General features: G+C 36.8%; 2 protein-coding genes across 2 annotated transcripts in view; both read left to right on the plus strand.

Annotated features, from left to right (window-relative positions):
* Positions 1 to 21,414, plus strand: part of LOC149415182 (uncharacterized) — a 141,674-nt gene that overhangs the window by 81,021 nt on the left and 39,239 nt on the right. The window lies entirely within an intron of this gene.
* On the plus strand, positions 4,792 to 21,235 carry LOC149415184 (uncharacterized). Its single transcript, XM_089643351.1, has 4 exons — positions 4,792 to 4,883; positions 5,978 to 6,175; positions 6,820 to 6,969; positions 21,123 to 21,235. Exons 2-4 carry the CDS (start codon positions 6,022 to 6,024, stop codon positions 21,233 to 21,235), a joined length of 417 nt encoding a protein of 138 aa, XP_089499477.1. The 5' UTR covers positions 4,792 to 4,883; positions 5,978 to 6,021.

The following is a 21,414-nucleotide window of genomic DNA, read 5'->3' on the forward strand; positions in this document are numbered from 1 at the left end:
ATTATGGAGGCAACAGAGTGTAATGATTAAGTCATCACATATTTCTGGTTTAATTGCTATAGGTGAATATAGAATTCTCCGTGACTCGTCTTGCTCGGCAGATGCGGTAGATCGCCTCTAATATGGTTTCTGTAATAGGGTTTCATCTTGTGGGCATCTAATGCGAACGCGTCGTCACCAATCAAATAATGGATATCTGTCCCTGGTAAGGGTGTCGGTTGAGGCACATTCAATTGATCGGAAATAATTTTTTTTCCCATAACTGACTTTTAAAATATACCGCTGTCTCCTTCCTTTCCATAAGAACCCACATCAACAGCAATAAATTTGCAGTTTGCGTCTACAATAGCCAATAACACAGTGGAATAGTAGTCTTTATAGTTAAAGAACATTGATCCACTGTTTTTAGGACACTTGATACGTATATGTTTGCCATCAATTGCTCCAAAGCAATTTGGACAGTTCCACCTTTTCCAGAAATGTTCCGCTATTTGTTTTAATTGATTTTCCGTTGGCACAGGAAGAAAAATTGATACTAAATTCTTTCGCAAACTTGCGAGAACTTGTTGGACTATTCTGCTTATATAGCTTGCTGATATACGATAATTGTATTCTAAAGATGCGTATGTTTCGCCAGTTACTAGGAATCTGAAAGTGCAAAAAAATCATAAATTTGTTTGTTTTTTGTACAACAGGAGCAACAAGTACGGCATGCATGTGAGTGGCATCAAAAGGAACACATGTTCAAATTTTAAAATTGGTTTCTTTTTATATAACTAAAACATACATTTACCATGAGTTTTAAATCTGTTTTAGGTGATGACTGCAGAAAACGCTGGAAATGCATTCGAGATTCCTATCAAAGAATTAAGCGCAAAAATAAATTACCAACCGGATCAGCGGCCGGCAGCAAGTCAAAAAAATGGCCTTTAGTTGAAAGACTGACTTTTTTGGAAAATGTTCCCACTGAAAGAAAGACTATCTGTAATATTGAGAGAACTAATGATGGTAATGATAGCGAAAATGAAGAATCAAATTATGATGGAACCTGTTTCAACAAAGAAATTAACGTGGAACCTAATGAAATAGAAATTAATAGCAAAGGAACAAGTGTAACACTAATGTTCAATGCGCCATCGAGTGCAACAGAGGTAAATGTTGAAGAAACGGCTGTTGTAGAAGAACAAAACAAAAAAGCAGGAAGAGGGGGCGTATTGAAAAAAAAGAAACAGAGTCAAAATAATACTATGCAGGCGGCTTTGTTAAAATAGTGGAAAGAGAGGGACACCTCAGTCAACTTCAAATTGCGAGCAGGAACCAGATGTGGGTGGCATTAAATCGTTTTGCTCACACGTTGGGACAATGTTAAGTAAGCTTACTCCTGCTTTAAGAATAGAAGCTACAACTAAGGTTTTCAATATTTTGGCAGATTATGAATTAAGGAGCCTGAACCAAAGTTCTAGTACTTCTTTAAGCAGTCCCCCATTTGATCAAAATTCGCAATTTTCATCAACAAATCCTTATTCACCCAGTTCAGTCACTGAAGCTACTGACTTAAGTGTTTCAAATACTATTAATTTGCCAACAAATACATCGGAAAACATTCCTATTACATATTTGTAGCTAGATAACAGTTCGTTTTCATACTTACCTTAAAGTGAGAAATAGTTATTCCTCAGCTGTGATTGATCCTTTTTTCATTGGTTGAATATCGTTTTCAATTAAACTAAGTACAAATTGAAATTGAGTTTTATTTAGTCTGCAGTATTTCCTGAATTTCTGATCCTTTAGATTTAAGTGCCGTTTTATCAGGATTTGATAGCTGCCTTCATCGACTCTTGATGAATATAATGAATCGATTTTATTCCTTTTTGATGAAAGTAAGAGCAACATTATTTCATCGTCCTCTTCTTCATCCTGTATCAGTCTCTTGACGAGTTCTCGCTTTCGTTCATTAAAATTGTCAGACATAGTTAATGTTCGATACACGACTGCAATACACAACTGTTTGCACTGACTTCTGCGTGACTACTACGGTTAGTGCGGTTGGCAGTCACTGCCCGGGCCATGGACGCTGCTATCCGAAAGCTTCTGGCAGCGCCGCACAGCAGTAATAATGGGTCGCGGCAGCTGTTCGCGCATAAATAAACCACTCTCTAGATCGATATCTTCGGGTTTTTTGTATGGCGCCATTTTGTCACCCCCTTAACCACAGACGACCACAGATAAAATGGTCGTTTGGTCAAGACAGGTAAATATATGGTGGACCATAAAGAAATCTCCAAAAAAGAGCAAACATAGACAATATATCTGCATCCAGCTAACATCGTTCATTCACTAGCCCAAAAAAATTATATTTTAAAAATAAAAATACTGGAATGCAGGAAAAGGAAAATAAAAAACCCACAGCTATGAACAAATCAAAATATTTTGTATTTTCAAAAAGACAATGGACAGTAATACAAAACAGGGTCAGTACAACCGATGTATTGAGCATTGATTTATCATTGAAGTAGAAGATAATACTAATATATCTAAACAAAACATGAAACAGAACAAGACACAGAAAAATAAAAAGTAACGGTCTCAACTAGGAATCGAACCCAGGATTTCTGTCTTACTGCAACAACTTAATAGGATTTAATTTGACCTTGCACAAAAATACAAGAATATATACACAAAATACAACGTGTTGAAAGATATGTCAAGTAATAAAAAAAAGAATAAGAGGCAGGGCGGACCCTGTACGGCGCAATTGGAGCAGTCCGCTTCGTGCGATGAATTTCCAAGGGTGATAATACCTAAACTAACGTAAGATTATCTTTCATAAAAACCACGCTACCCATACATACAAATCATCAAAATATAATTGATTACAGTGATCGCCTATCTACTACCTAGGGCCTAGGCATCTACTGGTTTTGACAAGGAGCGCTAAAATTTTACTTGCGCCATGCGCCATTTGGCTCAGGGCCGGCCCTGACTAAACGAACAACAATAGTATCGCCTTTTGACTTTTACATGGTATAATTTAAATAATACATAAACCATAATAACAACAAAAGCTATTATAAAATAGAAGTTAAGAACATGTAATCAATATTTCTATTTTGGATACTGACGTGGAATCCATTATCTCTAAATAGTACAAAATAAAGTGACATTCGCGTCTGTCTGTTTGTGCGCTTAGTTCCTCTTAACTATGCGACTGATTTTGATAAGGTTTTTTTCACCATCATTAAGAGAATTTATTCCGGAAGGTTTAGATAAATAACACATGCATCGACACATATTGATAAAAAGCAGAGAAAAATCGATATAAAGATTATTTTTGCCCGCTTGCATTGCTAACGCTGGCGAGACCTTATGAGAATATCAAAATAATGTACTACGGAATTGTATACCTTAAAAAGACCTACATAAAAGTTTGTTATATATATATACAAATGTTATACATATCGCAGCTGCCGTCTGGTCCCCAAAATCTCCAAGTGCGTCTTCCGTTTTCTGGGAGAAAGGGCTGCCGTCGGACAAATGCAGCTCAAAATGCCCTTCGTCTTACCTAGAAAACGACAAAACTTGAGGCCAATGATTACACTATTGTAGTATTGTACACATATTTAATAAATTTCATGGGTAAAATTAATTAAAAATATTTTAAGAAAAAGGGATATATGGGAAAAAATCGTGTTTTATGCAGTTTCTGCAGAATTTGTAGGGACTGAAAACAAAACTTCTTGAGCGAGTTTCACTGTAATATAAATTAGGTGTATACCTTCAGAATACTCCTTCTAATGAGGATTCCACACTCTTGAAGCGTACTGTAGGTGACTTACATCTTATAAATATTAGTTAAAGAATAACAAATTTATGTGTTAATTATTATTGTCACAGCACTAGAAGTTATTTAAGTTCTCCTGCAAGGGTTTCATATAATTTCCACAGCTTTGTCGTCAGTAAACATCATTGAAAATACTGGTTAAATCTGAATAAGGTACTTACATGATGTAATTCTGGAGAGGTTTAAATGACCTTGTTTGATGTAATCGTGGCTTTGTTTAGCAGTTTTAGCATCCTAATACGTGGTATAGTATCGCGTCGGAAAACGGATACGTCTGAAAAGGAAAATTAATTAAATTATTAGCCAATGAAGTACATTCAGGAATCAGGAACGAACATTGTATCAAAGAACGAGAGGTTAGTACCTGTATTTAACGGGTTCGGGTCCTTCTTTCAATTGGTGGAGATAGACCCGATAACACACTTTAACACAACACGGCATTAATTTATCACCTTGAAGAATTCTAGCACGCAACATTATTTTTAGATGGGTGAAAGAAAATTCAAAATATGTACGCTAAAAACTTCAACTGACTTCAACTTCAACCTTCGAAATGGCGTCTTGGAAATTACCGTTAATTTTTATCGGAGCGTAACCGATGCTTAGCTTCTCTTTCTGTAACACAAGTCGCTATGGTAGAGAGCGAGAGATGAAACTACAATTTTTGCTGTAAGCCAATGAGATGTGAACTTTCAGCCACAACAGCTTTGTCTATAAGAATTTGGGTTAGGGATAACTCCTCCCATCAGGGTTTCAAGGTCAGACGGGAGTTGTACGCCCCTGGTTACGTGGTTTCTATTGTTAGGTTGGCAATACTGCCTACAAACAAACGCGAATTATGCGCAAACTTCATATCGTTGTTTTGTCAAAATGGTGCGTCGGTTGGCTAATTTTTGCGTAAATTATTATTTACGTATATAATATTAATTATCAATATTTATCAAAATCGTAAATGCAACAAGTAGTTGTTCATTGTCATTAAGTTGAATCAAATGTTAGTTTTTTTGTTTGTTTAAATGCGTATAAAAAACGTCAGTTGCAGGTAAAGAATTGTCATCAGTTACGCTCCTTTTACTAATGAATATGAATTGGTTCTATAAATAGTCAATTACCGCCTCATTAGATAACAAATTTTCTGTGTTGTACTAACCTGCAACTGGAGTTACTTACCTTGTTATGAGTTTTCTTTGGATAACTTCCAATTGGGCTAAGTGTGTTTTATATTATCCTCCCCAGACTGTCTTTCTGTTAGTGTCAATGTTATGTAATAAGTTTTATATGATCCTCCACAGACTGCCTGTCTATTAGTTGTTTTGTAATAAGTTTCTAATGATAGGTAATTGTCATCCAACCATTTATTCAAACTGTTTATATCTTCATACGCACTGTCTAATGTTCTTCAGTCTATGGCTGGAGATAACCACTTTAACACACAACACAATGCAATAAATGCGTATTTTGGAGACAATATAATTAATTTACCCGTCTGTAACTTTTTGCATACATCGGTTTTTTGTAAAATAAAATATACAAGCATTACTGCTGGTGGCATAATGCTTGTCTATGACTTTATTATTGTCTGTGTAAAACTAACCTAATTTGTTGACTCATCCTTTTTCTTCGCCATTCGCCTCACCTGGTTTTTGTTCTACTTTATATCGCTTACACTGTTGAACCCACGAAGTTAAATTTATCTTCCCGTGCTTGTGATATTTATTAGTAAGTTTTACTTATCACGCTAATCATTTTGGTAGCGGCCGTTATCGGTACACCTAATTCAGGAAATCTATTGGCCTTTTGTTTGGGGAACGTTCAAACTGTCAATTAGACGTCTGCTTATTTTAATAAAAAATATTTTTTAAATTAGTTTAAAATTAAATTATTCTGTTAAAAGCGGATTAGTGACTCAATAAAAGCTTTACCGGCCTTACTTTACTTATGGTTCTAGTTATATTGAGTAATCCGAAAAATGTTTCACCAGATTTCAAATGTCAACTTCAAGGTCGAGATAGTCACAATATGTATTTCCAAATAAATGTTTCACATAAGATGTCATTGTTTTGACAATATATTTAACCAAACAAAATATAAGGCTCATTTAAAATAAGGTTCCCCTACAACTATGTTCTGTTTCAGGTATATATATTGTAACAATTACTGAAGCCTACGACAGCTGTGCCATGGATTTAGTAAATCCAGAAACTGTTTCCATCAAGACGGAACCAGGGCTCCAGGAAGAAGGCGGAAGTGAAATGCCGTACACGGATCTGGACTTTGACCTCCCAGATGTAAAGAAGGAATGTTTGCGATATGCGGAGAGTACTCGGACAGCCAGTTAGTTGCATCGCTTATGTTAAATAAAATATATATTATTAATCCAACCTCCCTACCCCAATGGAGAATACTCCACACGAGTCCCAACTGTTGTGTGGCTTAAGGTCAAAAGGAGGGGAGGGAGGTGAAAGGTGGAAGTAACTGCCTATTCAGATCTTATAATTTCAATCGATTTTTAAATGAAAAAAAATGTTTATAGCAAGGCGATACCGATAGTATCTCCCACTCTGGAATATAATATCATGTATCACGCTTGGATTTTATCCCGGGGCCTCCAAATTACTAGTCGAAAGCCATACCCTACGATCACAGAAGCCGCCAATGCACACAATAAGTGCTCGATTCCTTAAGTTTTCCACATCATCCTCATACGTTAAAAATACACATCGATGGAAGAAAACATCATTTCGTTGACTTAAAACAACTCCATACTGAAGGTGCTCAAGAACAAATACCTTTTCCTTCCTAAAGCGGACATCCGGGGTTATTCTTATTAATTTTCTCAAATGAACCTTGAACTCTCTTCAACTAATTCTCACTTCTGCAGGGTTAAAAAATTATGTATTTTATCTAAAATATTTAATTTTGAAAAAAATTGTTTTGTTTAACATTAATTGTCAATGTACGTACATGTTGTTTTATAGATTGCATTAATGTGGAGACTATAACCGTCAAGGCGGAACTCGGACGCCAAGAAGATAATGATGGGGTATTCCCTTGTATGGAAATTGACATAGACCTGCCGGATGTTAAAAAGGAATGCTTAGAACGCTTTGAAAGAATTGACCAATCCGGTAAAAACAATTTCTTTTCTGAAATTTAACTATTTCTGCTATTTCTGAAATCGTGATTTGTTAAAATTTTTATCAATTTCTGTCCTTTCTTATGCTAAGTGTAGATATTAAGTCGTACTAAGCATTTATAATCGAGTTATTTTATTTTTTTCAACAGATATCGTCTTAACGCATCCTGTGGAAAAACAAATAATTTTGCCTCATTGTATCTACTCCCATTCTCATAAGTCGACTTTCAAAAGGCACTTACGCACACATGCAGGAAAAAAACATTTTTCATGTTCCAAGTGCATCAAATCATATTGTAGAAAAAGCCATCTGACGAGACACATGCTGACTCACAGCGGAAAAAAACCTTTTTCATGTTCTGAGTGCAATTATGCATTTTCTCAAAAAAGCACTCTGAAAAACCACATGCTGACTCACAGTGGAAAAAAACCTTTTTCATGTTCTGAGTGCAATTATACATCTTCTCGAAAAAGCAGTCTGACGATTCACATGCTGACTCACAGTGGAGAAAAACCTTTTTCATGTTCTGAGTGCAATTATGCATCTTCTCAAAAAAGCACTCTGAAAAACCACATGCTGACTCACAGTGGAAAAAAACCTTTTTCATGTTCTGAGTGCAATTATGCATTTTCTCAAAAAAGCAGTCTGAAAAAACACATGCTGACTCACAGTGGAAAAAAACCTTTTTCATGTTCTGAGTGCAATTATACATCTTCTCGAAAAAGCAATCTGACGATTCACATGCTGACTCACAGTCGAGAAAAACCTTTTTCATGTTCTTAGTGAAATTATACATCTTCTCGAAAAAGCAATCTGACGATTCACAAGCTGACTCACAGTGGAGAAAATCCCTTTTCATGTTGAATGCAATTATGCATCTTCTTAAAAAAAGCAATTTGAAAAGCCACATGCAGACTCACAGTTCAGAAAAACCTTTTTCATGTTCCGAAGGCAACTCTGAAGAGCCACATGTTGACTCACTGTGTTGAAAAACTTACGTTTCGAGTCTAACAATTCGTTTTCTCAAAAATACCAACTGACGAGACACATGATGCCTCACATTGGAGTAAAACCTTTTTCGTGTTCTGAGTGTAACAATTTGTATTCTTCAAAAAGCTATCTGACGATTCACATGCTGTCTCACAGTGGAGAAAAACCTTTTTCATGTTCATAGTGATATTATTCATTTTCTCAAAGGGGCGCTCTGACGAGCCACATGCAGACTCACAGTGGGGAAATCCTTTTTTATGTTCTGACTGTAGCTATGCATCTTCTATAAAAAGCAATCTCACTAGTCACATTCTGACTTACATTGGAAAAAACCTTTTTCATGTTCCGAGTGCAACTATTTTATTTCTCCAAGGGGCCAATCTAAAGAAACACGTGCTGACTCACAGTGTAGAAAAGCCTTATTCATTTTTCGAATGCAACTATGATCTCTGAAGGGCTATCTGATAAGACAAATGCTGACTCACAGTGGAGTGAACCTTTTTTTTGTTCCGAATGAAACTAACCATGAACTCGAATGGGAGATTTGAGAAGACACGTTATAATTAACAGAAGAGTCAGGAAAAAATTGCATATTTCACATTCAACGATTAATATTCTCGAAAGGGTTTTCTAATGAACCACATGCTGACTCACAGTTAAAAGTTTCCGGAAAACATTTTTAAATTTTAACCACACTCAAAATTCTCCATGAAATGCAAGATAAATGGTATACACGAAAAACGTTAAAATCTTTAGTTTAACTGATGTTAAAAAGCTTGATTTTATTTACTATTCTCGGAAGCTACGACTCTCACACAGCTCGTGCATCTTAGATCATTAAAAATATATTTAAGTTTTGAAGATAAAATGATAATACGGCCAACCAGAACGAAACGATGGATGTGTTGAATTACGATTGTGCCAGCCAATTGGTCGAGGCTTATTCAAACATGATCTTAATTAAACAGATTGACCCGTCATTCTTGGACACTGATATTAATGTACAACTTGTTAAATTTTTCTCCATTGTTAATTTTGCAATCAAAAAAATTGTACCCTTGACAATTTACAGGCAAACTGAATTGCCGAAATGGTTCTCAAAAGAACTGATAGACTTAATTACAAAGTCGCCTGACTATCGATCACATTTCCTTTCATAAATTGAGGGCAGAATGTAATAAGCTCTCTACTAAATGTTATAACAGTTACATGTGTGTTGTCGAAGGCTCTCTCATATAGGAGTCAAATTTATTTTGGAAATATGTTAAATTCCAAAAAGAAAATTGAACTTATATACCTAGTACTATGTCACTTGTCATTCGATTGTAAACTATCACAAAATCTACAGGAAACTGTTAATCTGTTTGCTGAGTTTTATTGTGGTGTATTATATATGTTAGTAAAAGTGTAAACAGTAAGTACTCTTGTTCTAATTTGGTTGAAAACCTTAATATATCTGACTGTGCAGTCACTATAGATGACGTTATATATAATCTGGAGAGTCTTGATTCCCCCAAATCCGCAGGACCCGATAAATTTCAACCTAGATTCCTAGTTAATTGTATACATTCATTATCACATCCCATACATAAGTTATTTATGAAGTTACTCTCATCAGGTGTGTTTCTTTTGGAAGTTTAGTCATTTGATGCCTATTTTCAAAAAAAGGAAAAAAGAGAGAAGTAACAAATTATAGGCCAGTATGCATTATAACATAAATTTAGTAATCTTTGTAATCATAAATGATTATACTCTGTAAATTGATTGATTATTCAATAAAAGGAATTGATACAAATCTTATAATATCTCGTTGTATGCACCAATAATTTTTTCGTTTTTTGTATCATTTTTTTTTAAATTATAGTGAATGCATCAGTATTGATTGTTGACAATGTGCATTTTTTCTGAGCAATGGAAGTAGCTCGTTGGGTTAGCGGTTCGGTTAGGTTGGGTTAGGTTAGTTTGGGTTGGTTTGGGTGGTTTTGATTTGTGGTATCTTACGTGGGTACCTTGCTTGTTACACACAAGGTTTCTCCTAATTCTTTTTATAAATATTCATCATCCTACTGTAATGTAAAATGCCCCCTCTTGGAAGTCAGTGTAAGATAAATGGTGTTTAGGCCCCAAATTGGAATCGAACCAAGGGCAGGTTAGGCTAGCTCGTGGTAGACAGGTGAGAATCTAAGTTCATCAGGGCTTGGGGGACTCTCTGTTCACTTCCACGTCCCCAACGGTCAGTATATGGGGAAAGGTCACTTCAATTATCACAAAACAGAACTTGTAGGACAAAGGTTTATTACAGTAGAATTTCACGGGGAGCACATATTAGCTTTAAAGAACACATACCTATTATCGAATTCTCTCTCCCCCTCAACAGGGTGAATTGGTAACTAGGTGAATTTATGAATTGAACACAATAAAAGGGGGAAAATTCTGGAGTTGCTTACTGCTCCGCCATGTCATGCTGGACGCTCGTGGCCACAATAGAGTCCGTTTATGTTGCGGTTCGGTCGCGTGATTTCGCGGGTTCCGGTAAGGATTGCGTCATGCTCGAGTGAGCGATGATTCAGCGGGGCGCAGGGAACAGTGTCCGAGGCCGAGGTTGGATTTAGACTGGCGGCCGGCACACGCGGGAGCGACGGCGCGCTTGACCATTTGTTTTGCGTGCTTTGTCCGCGGGGTGGGGATCTAGGGTGACCGTACTTTAATGTATAGGGTGACTGGGCTTCATAACACATTCCGACGTGGTAATTTATTTTATTTATTTATTTATTTAACGCCCAGAGGGCTTTTACATGTGGGTGGTACAAATTTAATGACAGTTTTGAAACATAAGAAAGAAAAGAAAGAAATAATAAAAATAAAATTACATAAGTATATGCGAGAAACAAAATTAAAAATAACAAGAACATAAATTAAAAAATACAGCGATTTGACTGGTTTACAAAAATATAACTTCCATTTAGGAATAGTATTGAAATAGGTGATAAAATAATGAAGCAAAAGGCGCAGAAAAATCCTTTTCACCTTGTTGTGAGAGAAGTAGAGAGTAAATTGCAGTGTTGATTTGAAAAATACATGGTTATGCAATGGTGAGAAAACATTCAAGGTTATGCGATTGAAAAAAAGGACTCTAAAATTTCATTGGTCTGTAAGCTAAGTTTAAAGAGCGTAGTGTTTTCGTAAAGTACCAAGTGGACGTAATTTCACTGAAGTTATGAAGTTACACTTTCACTGTAACTTGACCCATTTGAGATTGCACTCAAGTATTCACTAGGGCCTTAGAAATTGAACTGTGCTTCTTGGTTGTGGTTGAGAGAGGTTGTTGCGGAGGTCGAGAGGTATCCGGGTTCTGTTGTCGTACCAGCATGAATTCCATTATGCTGATGTGGTGGGGCGGTGGTTGTCAAGGTGAAATGGAGTTGGTAATAACATGGAGTAATACCAGTAAGTTGATTGATGGTTTAAGCGCACAATGGCTATTATGTTGAGTTTGCACATCGGCAAGTGGTTGATTTGCAAAACGGCAAGTGGTTGATTTGCAAAATGGCAAGTGGTTGATTTGCACAACGGCAAGTGGTTGATTTGCAAAACGGCAAGTGGTTGATTTGCACAACGGCAAGTGGTTGATTTGCAAAACGGCAAGTGGTTGATTTGCACAACGGCAAGTGGTTGATTTGCAAAACGGCAAGTGGTTGATTTGCACAACGGCAAGTGGTTGATTTGCAAAACGGCAAGTGGTTGATTTGCACAACGGCAAGTGGTTGATTTGCACAACGGCAAGTGGTTGATTTGCAAAACGGCAAGTGGTTGATTTGCACAACGGCAAGTGGTTGATTTGCAAAACGGCAAGTGGTTGATTTGCACAACGGCAAGTGGTTGATTTGCAAAACGGCAAGTGGTTGATTTGCAAAACGGCAAGTGGTTGATTTGCACAACGGCAAGTGGTTTGGCAGGAACATAACTAACCCTGAGCTAACATGCTCGGAGGTTGGTTTTTTAATGTTGTTTGAATGGTGAGACAACTTGATTTGCAACTGCACGCACGACTCACACCTAATTTGGGTGCGGTCGGGTGTTTTTGGTACGCATAGATTGGAGAGATGTGAATGATGGAAGTGAAGGCGGCAATGAAGTGAAGCTCAGCTTGCAGGTGATGAGGAGGGCTGCTGGTATTCTTTTTAATCCAGGGACAAGTTATTATTAGAGCCAAAATCCTTGAAGTTTACCTGCCTGGTAGACCAATGCTGCAAAAACGTTTGGAGAGAAACAATTTGTGTTCAAAAGAAGAGACGAAAGATAAAACAAAACGTAGTTGGTTAGAGAGAAGAGAGAGAATCGATATGCTGACTACATTATGGGTATCCCGAGATTTGGGAAGACAAAAAGTATCACGACTGGCGTGAGGTTACCTATTTGATACTGTTGTATCAAAAGCAAATACAAGGTATAGGTAGGTGGTTGTACAGTAGTAACACCAAGTTTCTGAAAGAAGTTGGCCTTCCATGGCCGGTGTTAGCGCTTGAGCGATAGCAACTTACGACTTTCAAAATTACAAGATATGTGTGTTGATTACCTTAGAATGGGGTGAAAAAGAGAGATTATTTGAAGTGAATTTCATGAATAAAGATTGTCTTACAGACAGACGATACGCTATACACTTCACTTTTCAGATTCATGAACTTAACCTCAGGGATAATGAGGGATGAAAAAAACATACATGGAGTTGAGCGAGCAGGTCTGTTGGTGATTGGGCTGATTTCCAATTCGATCTCTATGTGAGAACGAAATATGGTCAACCAGCAGATTTCCTAGCTCCTTACAAATATACATGAATATGATGAAAAGGTGAAGGATGGAGGGTTGAGCAGCGAAAATTGATGGTGACTGGGCTAGTTCCCAATTCGATCTCTATGTGAGGACGAAATATATCAACCAGCAAATTTCCTGACTCTTTACAAATATACACGAATTTGATGAAAGGGTGAAGGATGGAGGGTTGAGCAGCGAAAATTGATGGTGACTGAGCTAATTCCCGATTCGATCTCTATGTGAGGATGAAATATATCAACCAGCAAATTTCCTGACTCTTTACAAATATACATGAATTTGATGAAAAGGTGAGGGAAAATACACAGTAATAACAATCTAAACTTTCACGTGTATTTGGTGAAAGATTAGGGGTCGTATTTTAATCTTCTACAGTTTATAAGAACATATTGGACCCTTGCTCAAATTTCACAAACCTGGGAGTTTTCTTATTCGTCTCCCAGACAACGAGTTAGGTGTTTTTGTGTCAATGTCCCGTTTGACCTCCCACGACACGATACCTCTTAACCAAAAGTGAAGCTGATGGCTAGTCCATGGTCAATGAATAGTGGATGATTCTTGAGTACGCTGACAAGAAGTCCACAGGTATCAATAACCGAAAAATTGCTGAATGCACAGCTTCATGTTTGTTGAGCAGAACAAAAAAATCTCACTACAGTGAAGGAAATTTCCTTCAGTGTGATGATTTTTAACAAAAGATCCCGATTAAAGGTGACAAGTCGGGGTAAAAATGATCTACGTCCGGTAGAACAAGTACATAGTGTCAATTTATTTAAAGAAAACAACAAGATATTGCATCGTTCGCACGAATCATGGTAAGTATTAAGACGTCTCCACGTCTCATGTAAAATTGAACGATTTACGAAAGAACCCTAGTATTGAAAGGACGGTACAACATTAGATATTTATAACCATTTAATGGAACAAATATCTCTTTGGCCACAGAGTATGTTAGCCAGTAAAACAATTAATTATAACGAGCTTCTCGTATCATGGTAGATATTTTAACATTCTCATGTATAGTGTTAGATTTTATAACGATCCCTCGTCTCATGGTGGATATTTTAACATTCTCATGTATCATGAAAACAACATACCAACGTTTAATATTTAAAAAAAAGTACAATTTCAATACCGGAAAAAATATGATACATACACAATGTCATAAACGAAGTTGTGGCTATTGGTATTATCAAAAAGACAAAATGACGATGGCATAACCTTTGGTTGGGTTTATGCGTTATGTTGGCAATAATACAAGACATGTGCCTACAAGGATGTCTTACACAAGACACAAATATTACAAAAGAGACCTACTTGGTTTTACTAACTCTTTGCTTACAAAAAAAGGGTTTGTAGTGGTTTATTTAAGACCTAATTGGGTTTTACCTACTTAAAATGACCAAACAAAAAAGCTAGGAAACACACTTGGTGTTGCCAGAATTGCCACAAACACGAATGTTGTGAACTTTATATGTTACAAATTTTATACAAAAGGCACATAGAGACACAGGATGACTTGATATGAGTGACCTGGCTCGGTGTATTTGACAAGGCAAATTAATGCTATTTAAGTCTAAATAAAGTACAACAGAATAACAAATTTGGGTCAGGAAGTTGAGATCCTTCTGTGTTTTGGAAAAAAGAGAGGGTTACCATGCAGAGATCGAAATGTGAGTTTTTATATGAAACTAACGTGTTAAGACATGCTGTTTTCTGCACGAGGGCCAAATCTCGTGGGACTAGGCTAGAGCCGTAAGTTTGTTTGTTGTGGTGGTGGTAACCTAGTGAAGGTGGTGTCTATTGTGTCCACACTTCCTAGTTTGACAATAGCTTTCACGTGGTAGTTGCCGATGTGTTTACCAGAGGCGTCCGATAGGGTGTATACCACATCTGAGATTTTCCTCAACACTTTTGACTTAACAAAGCGAGGGGCTAGTTTTGCAGAGAAGTACAGAGCACCTTGTGAGAGTGTGTTGTTGCGTCTCCAAACTGTGTCGTTTTCCTCAAAGGTAACATGTTTTCTGCGTCAATGGGGTATTTCCACAAACGAGTGATTCTGTTGAAAATGTATGGAATATTAAAAGATCATTTTTCTGATTTTAATCATCGTACTAAAAATGTTTTTTTTTTTTGTTTTCATTCAAAATTATTGATTTAAAAAACGATCAAATACTGACAAAATGAATACGGCCCGTGATTGGCTGATTGTATTTTAACGTCTCATGCGTAATTTAGCTTGGAGCACGGATGTATGAAAAAAAAAATATGATTCAGAGTTCTAAGAGGGGGGATTTGTGCCTTATGTTAAAATAAAAATACTTGGGATTTTTTATTTCATTTAATTAAGATACTCTGCCTCCGCAGTGACCCCAAAAATTGAAAATTAGGGTAAAAAAGTTAAAAGTTTATAAGGCGATACATTATGATTAATTTAGTGGTAAGTAGGTGTTAAATGATAAACAATATATATTAAGATGTTTATTAAGGCATCGCTCTAAAAAAAAATTGAAACATAATTATACATTTATTATTTAGGTTTAAAATCCTTTTTTAGTTTAAAATTTAGGTATTTTGTTCCGCGATTCCAGCCTGGCATCACCTAGTCGCGACTTTCTTGTGCACTGAGAAATGGAAGCTTCTGACGTATTCTTTACAGCTCTTTCAACAGCTTGAGTATGGCAGGGAAGCCTTATAAACAATAATTCGCTTTCGCCACCAGATTCCACGATATTCTGAATTTCCTGGTCCGATAAGTTTTTCAAAATCGGTGGTTCGGTTAAGTTTTCCTGCCAATTTATTAAATCAATATATGTGGAAGCATTGAAATCTATCAATGGCATTTGAAACAATCTAGGTGTTGGAGGTTGTACTGCGTGCTTTTAGTATGCGGCGGGCTGCCAGCTCTCTAACATGTTTTTTTATCATCTGTTATCATCGCAAGTAGAATCCCTTCAGGATGCGCAAAGTAGCCGTTTCTTTGGATAAAAGGATCTATAATTTTTTTTAGAGTTTCTGGCAGGTATCTGGAGGCCTTAATGATATTGAACAGATGATGCGTGCCATCTTTGCATGATGGTTTATTTTTAATTGAGAACCAAGACGGTGCGTAAACTTTGACCACAAAAGTAGCCAGAGTTTTCAAATTTGCAGATGGTTCTTCAGTAGATACATACAAACGTAGTATTCGGTTAGCACGCGTGATCCAACGGGCATGTGATAGTTTTCCTGGAGATTTATTGCCTAGGTCTTCTGGAAATTCACCTGAAATTACCGCCGAGACATTTTTATGCAAGTACTGTTGGTCTGAACTCAGATCTTTGGCCTTTTCTGGTAGCATTTGACTTTCGATGCGTTCAAATTTTTTAACAGGCAGCTTTTCACAGGTTTCCAGTGATTTTCCCAGTGGACCAATATAAGATTTAGGTCCCGAAGTACACCCATCGAGATGAAGAAACAGATGTCTCAAAGGCAGTTCGTTCATGTGAAGCAAACAAATTATCCACTGAAGTGGTTTTTGTAGCTTTTTCTCAAGCAGTCTTATAATTCCAGCATACTTTCCAGTATTTACATTCGTACCATCGCAACCAATTGCCATAATTCTATCTTGGGAAACTTCTTTATGTAACAGAAACCCTGTGTTGTGTATAAAGCTTCGGGCTTTCAGACACAGATGGCAGTGCTCTTAGTTTTAGCCTCCGACGACAGAGGGCGTCTCAGCTTTAGGTTAGGTTTCATTGGAATCCCACTGGCAGACCGAATCTAGCGAGTACCGATAAAGGTTGACCAACGCGGTTATATTGTACACGCGATATTCTAAATAAACCAGTTAATAACAAGTAACCTATTTATTACTGAAAGAGGTATCTTCCATCCAAGGAGTGTTGGGAGTCTGTGGCAAGAAGTCCACGGCTGTATATCCTGAAGGATAGAACATCACAGCTGGCGCAGTCGAAGGATAACTGGAGAATTTTTTTTTTGTTGTCACACGGCAGCAGAATTTTGTCAACCAGGAACGTGAGGGCTAAGTCACGGGGTGACTTCCAATTGTGTTTTCCTTCGTGGAGAAGGGAGACAAGATTGGTTATCCAGGGCCGTGGAGGCCTAGGATCGACGATTTCTGTTCTAGGAATTAAGAGGCAATTTACCAGAGGACCATTTTAACAAAGGAAAATAATCCATTGCCAAGGCGAGCGGTGGAGCTAATTTGGAACAATAAAACATTGCCAGGACGTGCGGTGTTTGCAGCATTTATCTATTGCCAAGGCGAGCGGTGGATAATAACAACTTTTGAAGGAATTTCTGAAAGACTGGCGGCGGAAAGAAGAGTTCCTGAGTTAAGTAGTTGTTTTTTTTGTTGGAGGTTATTGTTCCGGGTTTTGTTTTTTTTTTCTTGTGTGTTTTTATTGTGGTCTGTGCTTCGTGTAGATATGGAATCGGGAAGAATTCCGAGTTTTAATCATCTCGAGGGAGATTGGTTCGTGTTTAAGCTTCGTCTAGAACAGTTTTTCGTTATAAATGATGAGATTAACGCGGATAAAAAAGGGCGTTTCTGTTAAATCTTTTGGAGCCGGATACACTCTCTTTGTTGATAAATTTGTGTTTTCCACTTAGTGTTACGGACGTATCGTTTGAAAAATTATGGGCACTTCTTGAAAAACATTGCAATAAAAAGCGTTCAGTATTCAAAGAACGCGTATTTTTTTCAGCAAGACAAGAGGCGGGCGAATCCATTAAAGATTTTGGGGTTAGATTACGGTCTTTGTCAACGTATTGTGAATTTGAAGCTAGGTTGGAGAAAAATTTAGTAGATATGTTTGCCATTGGATTATTACCGGGTCGCATTAAAGACAAGATTTACTTGGAAGGGCTGAAATTGTCACTTAGCGAACTAAAGGAAATAGCTAATAGTATGTCAGTTTTAGACGTTCCAAACAATTCAGTTAAATCAGAGGTTAACATCATCAGTAAGAATACTAGCAATAGGCATTTTTCTAAGGGCAATAAACAAAAGTTTGCCGCGAGTTCATCTGTAAACAAACCGACGTATACAGTACCATCGGGTGCGAAAACCCAGTGCCGAATTTGCAAGAAAACGGGTCATTGTACTAATTCATGCAAATTTCGCAATGCGAGATGCTACAAATGCAATGAAGTAGGTCATCTGCAAAAATATTGTGTGAATAATAACTTTTCAAATAGTGTAAATCCAATTGTTTAGGATTTTTGTTGTAATAATCATGTGATAGCTTCAATAAAACCGTTCACAGCAGACATTATAATTAACGACAAGCATTTTAGAGCGATGGTCGATTCGGGATCTTCGTTAAGTGTAATGCAGGAAGAAATCTTTAAGCGTCATTTTGGTTCATTAAAATTATTGGCGGATAACCGTATCATTACTGGGTACGCAGGGAATCCTTTGAAAGTTATTGGCAAAGTTATTTTTGACGTGAAGTTCAAAAATAAAAACAATAATGTTACATTTATAATTGTTGCGGGAGGTTCAGATCTAATTGTAGGTAGAGATTTCATGGATACTTTTGGGTTAGAAATCGCTTCAGTACAAAATACAATTAATTCGGTGGACCCTGAAGAGGAATATAAGGATAATTTTATTCGTGAATTTCCGGATGTTTTTACTGAAAAGCTGGGTAAATTTAATAAATTAAAGGTGTCTTTTAAGGTTAATAAAGATGCGAGTCCAATTTTTTTTAATGCTAGGCCGGTTCCCTTTTCAATTAAAGAAAAAATTGAGGCGGAATTAAAGTCTATGGTAAAAGACGGGATAATATCACCGGTCACGAGTAGCAATTTTGCATCACCGATAGTACCTGTCGTAAAGAAGAACGGTAACATTAGGGTTTGCGCTGACTTCAAAAGAAGTCTTAATCTGATTACAAATTTGGAAAAATATCCATTACCCAAGATAGAAGAGGTTATTCATAAGATAAGTTCAGGTAAATTATTTGCGAAACTGGATCTAAAACAAGCATACTGTCAGTTAGAATTGGAGGAACATTGTAAAAGATTTACATGCATTAATACGCATTTGGAATTATTCCAGTTTAATAGGCTGGTTTTCGGTTTTAAATCGGCACCGGCAATTTTTGCGAGAACTATAGCGAGTTGTTTGCAAGATTTAAAAGGCGTGGCATTTTATTTAGATGACATTATAATTTCAGGGATCAATGAGCGGGATCTTGAGAATAATATTCGCGCGGTGTGTAATCGCTTAAGAGAATGTGGTTTATGCGTCAATACGGAGAAATGTGAATTTTTTGTTAAAACAATTGATTTTTTAGGATACGTAATTTCGGAAAAGGGTATTCAACCTCAAAGTGACAAATTAGAAGCTATTAAAAAAGCACCGTATCCAGCAGATGTTCAACAATTAAAAAGTTTATTAGGATTTTTTAATTTTAATAGGAATTTCATTCCGAATATGTCTTCAATCTGCGAACCGTTACATAATCTCTTAAAGAAAAATACGAGGTTTGAGTTCGATCAGAGGTGTTCAGACGCTGTGGACAAGATTAAATGCCTAATGAGTAGTAATAGGATACTAACTAATTACTTTCCTAATTTACCTATTAAGCTATATACTGATGCAAGTAGCTCGGGGCTCGGAGCTTCCTTGTTCCATAGTTTCGCGGATGGATCGTTGAGACCAATTGAATTTGCGTCTAGAAGTTTAACAAGTGCGGAAAAAAAATACAGCATCCTTGATTTGGAAGCTTTGGCTATTGTTTTTGGGTTAAACAAGTTTTTTCGCTATTTATATGGAAGAGAATTTACATTATGTGTAGACAATATGCCACTAATGAGGATTTTAGGAGAAAATAAACACATATCGGTGTTAGCAGCTAATCGGTTGCAACGTTATGGGATCATCTTGGCAGGGTTCTCATACAAAATTGAGTACGTCAAATCAGCTAATAATCATGCGGATTATTTATCGCGTTTGCCGTTGGAAAACTCAGAGGAAAAATCGGAAGACGATCTAGGTTCCGATTTCATAGGCTATATAGAAAAGTGTGAACACTTAGATGTAAAGCGTATAGTCGCAGCGACAGGCTCAGACCCAGAAATTCAAGGAATTTTAGGGCATCTTCGTAGAGGGTGGCCCAAGTGGGTAAATCGCGACAGTTTTTATGGAAATTCTGGATTAAAAGGAATGAATTATCTATTGAAAATGATTGTTTGTTTTGGCAACATAGAATTATAATTCCAAGTTCGCTTCAGAGTATAGTTTTAGATTTGTTACACAGATCGCATTTGGGCATTGTAAAAATGAAGGGATTAGCCAAAGGTTATTTTTGGTGGCCGTCAATGAACAAGGACTTAGAGAAAATCGTTCAAAGTTGCAAAGATTGTGCAGCAGTTAGGCCGTTACCACCTAAGAGTCATTTATCAGTCTGGCCTAATTCAGGATCAGCATGGAAGAGGCTGCATCTGGATTATTGTGGGCCAATTTCGGGGAAAATGTTTTTAGTTATTTGCGACGCTTTCTCAAAATGGGTAGATTGCGTGGAAATACCAAAAACAGACTCAAGTCATACGATTAATGAGTTGAAGAGAATTTTTTCAAATTTTGGGTACCCGGACTGTATTGTAACTGATAATGGAACCGTTTTTACTAGTCAGGAGTTCAAAGATTTCTTAGAGTATAATAATATTGAGTTTTTAACAACGCCAGTGCGTCATCCCCAAAGCAATGGGCAGGCTGAAAACTCGGTAAAAACAGTGAAGAATTTTTTAAAGAAAATTCTTGTTAGTAACGTATTTAAGTCAAATTATAAAGATAGATTATATGAATTTTTAAGTGATTATAGAAATATTGCACATTCCACAACTGGAATTGAATCCTCAGTGCTAATGTTTGGTAGGAGATTGAAATCAACCTTTAGTAGCCTTTTACCTAAAAGTTTTGAAGAAAACGTAGCAACCTCGACAGAGAATTTAGCGAATGCGAATATTAATAAAGGTCAGGAAAATCAGTTTAGGAATTTCGGTGGGGTTGTTTGTAGAAGTTTTCAGATAGGTCAGAAGTGTTTAGCGAGAGACTTCAGACAAGTGAATAAATGTTCTTGGGCAAAAGGAATTGTTGAAAAAAGACTGGGAAAAAAACTGTATATTATTAAAATTGTGGGGACACAGATGTCGTGGAAAAGGCATATTGATCAACTGAGAGGATGTCCGCAGCACAGGGAGGAAGAGGCAGAGAGTGAACCTTTCGCCTCTGATATGACGAAATGCTGGGCAGATGAGGTTGACACGTCACTCCTTTTGAGAGATTTTAACCGGTGTTCTCTTGATTTCAGGTCTCCAGGGAGAAACAGAAGCCCACCACAAAATGAACCAGCACCATGGGCGGGACGACTTCGTCCCAGACGTCTTTGAAATGACCTCCAGGGAAAGAATCAGCTACTTATAGAGTCAACATCTTTTTGGAGTAGAGTCAGTGCTTAATGAATTATTTAATTTTGTGTGTAATGATATATTTTCAAATATTTAGTTCTTGATTTTAATAATATTGATTTTAGTGACATCTGTTTGCGATTGTATAGATTCGTGATTTTAAAAATAATACTGTAACAATGAAATATCGTAGAC

This window comes from Hesperophylax consimilis, chromosome 19 (genome assembly GCF_061612785.1).
Source record: "Hesperophylax consimilis isolate HC1 chromosome 19, BYU_Hcon_1.0, whole genome shotgun sequence".
Taxonomy (NCBI): Eukaryota; Metazoa; Arthropoda; class Insecta; order Trichoptera; family Limnephilidae; genus Hesperophylax; species Hesperophylax consimilis.

Coding starts and splice junctions, on each gene's coding strand:
- LOC149415184 (XM_089643351.1), top strand. CDS start 6,022: ATGGATTTAGTAAATCCAGAAACTGTTTCCATCAAGACGGAACCAGGG. Junction 6,176..6,819: donor GGAGAGTACTCGGACAGCCA/GTTAGTTGCATC, acceptor GTTGTTTTATAG/ATTGCATTAATGTGGAGACT. Junction 6,970..21,122: donor TGAAAGAATTGACCAATCCG/GTAAAAACAATT, acceptor TCTTGATTTCAG/GTCTCCAGGGAGAAACAGAA.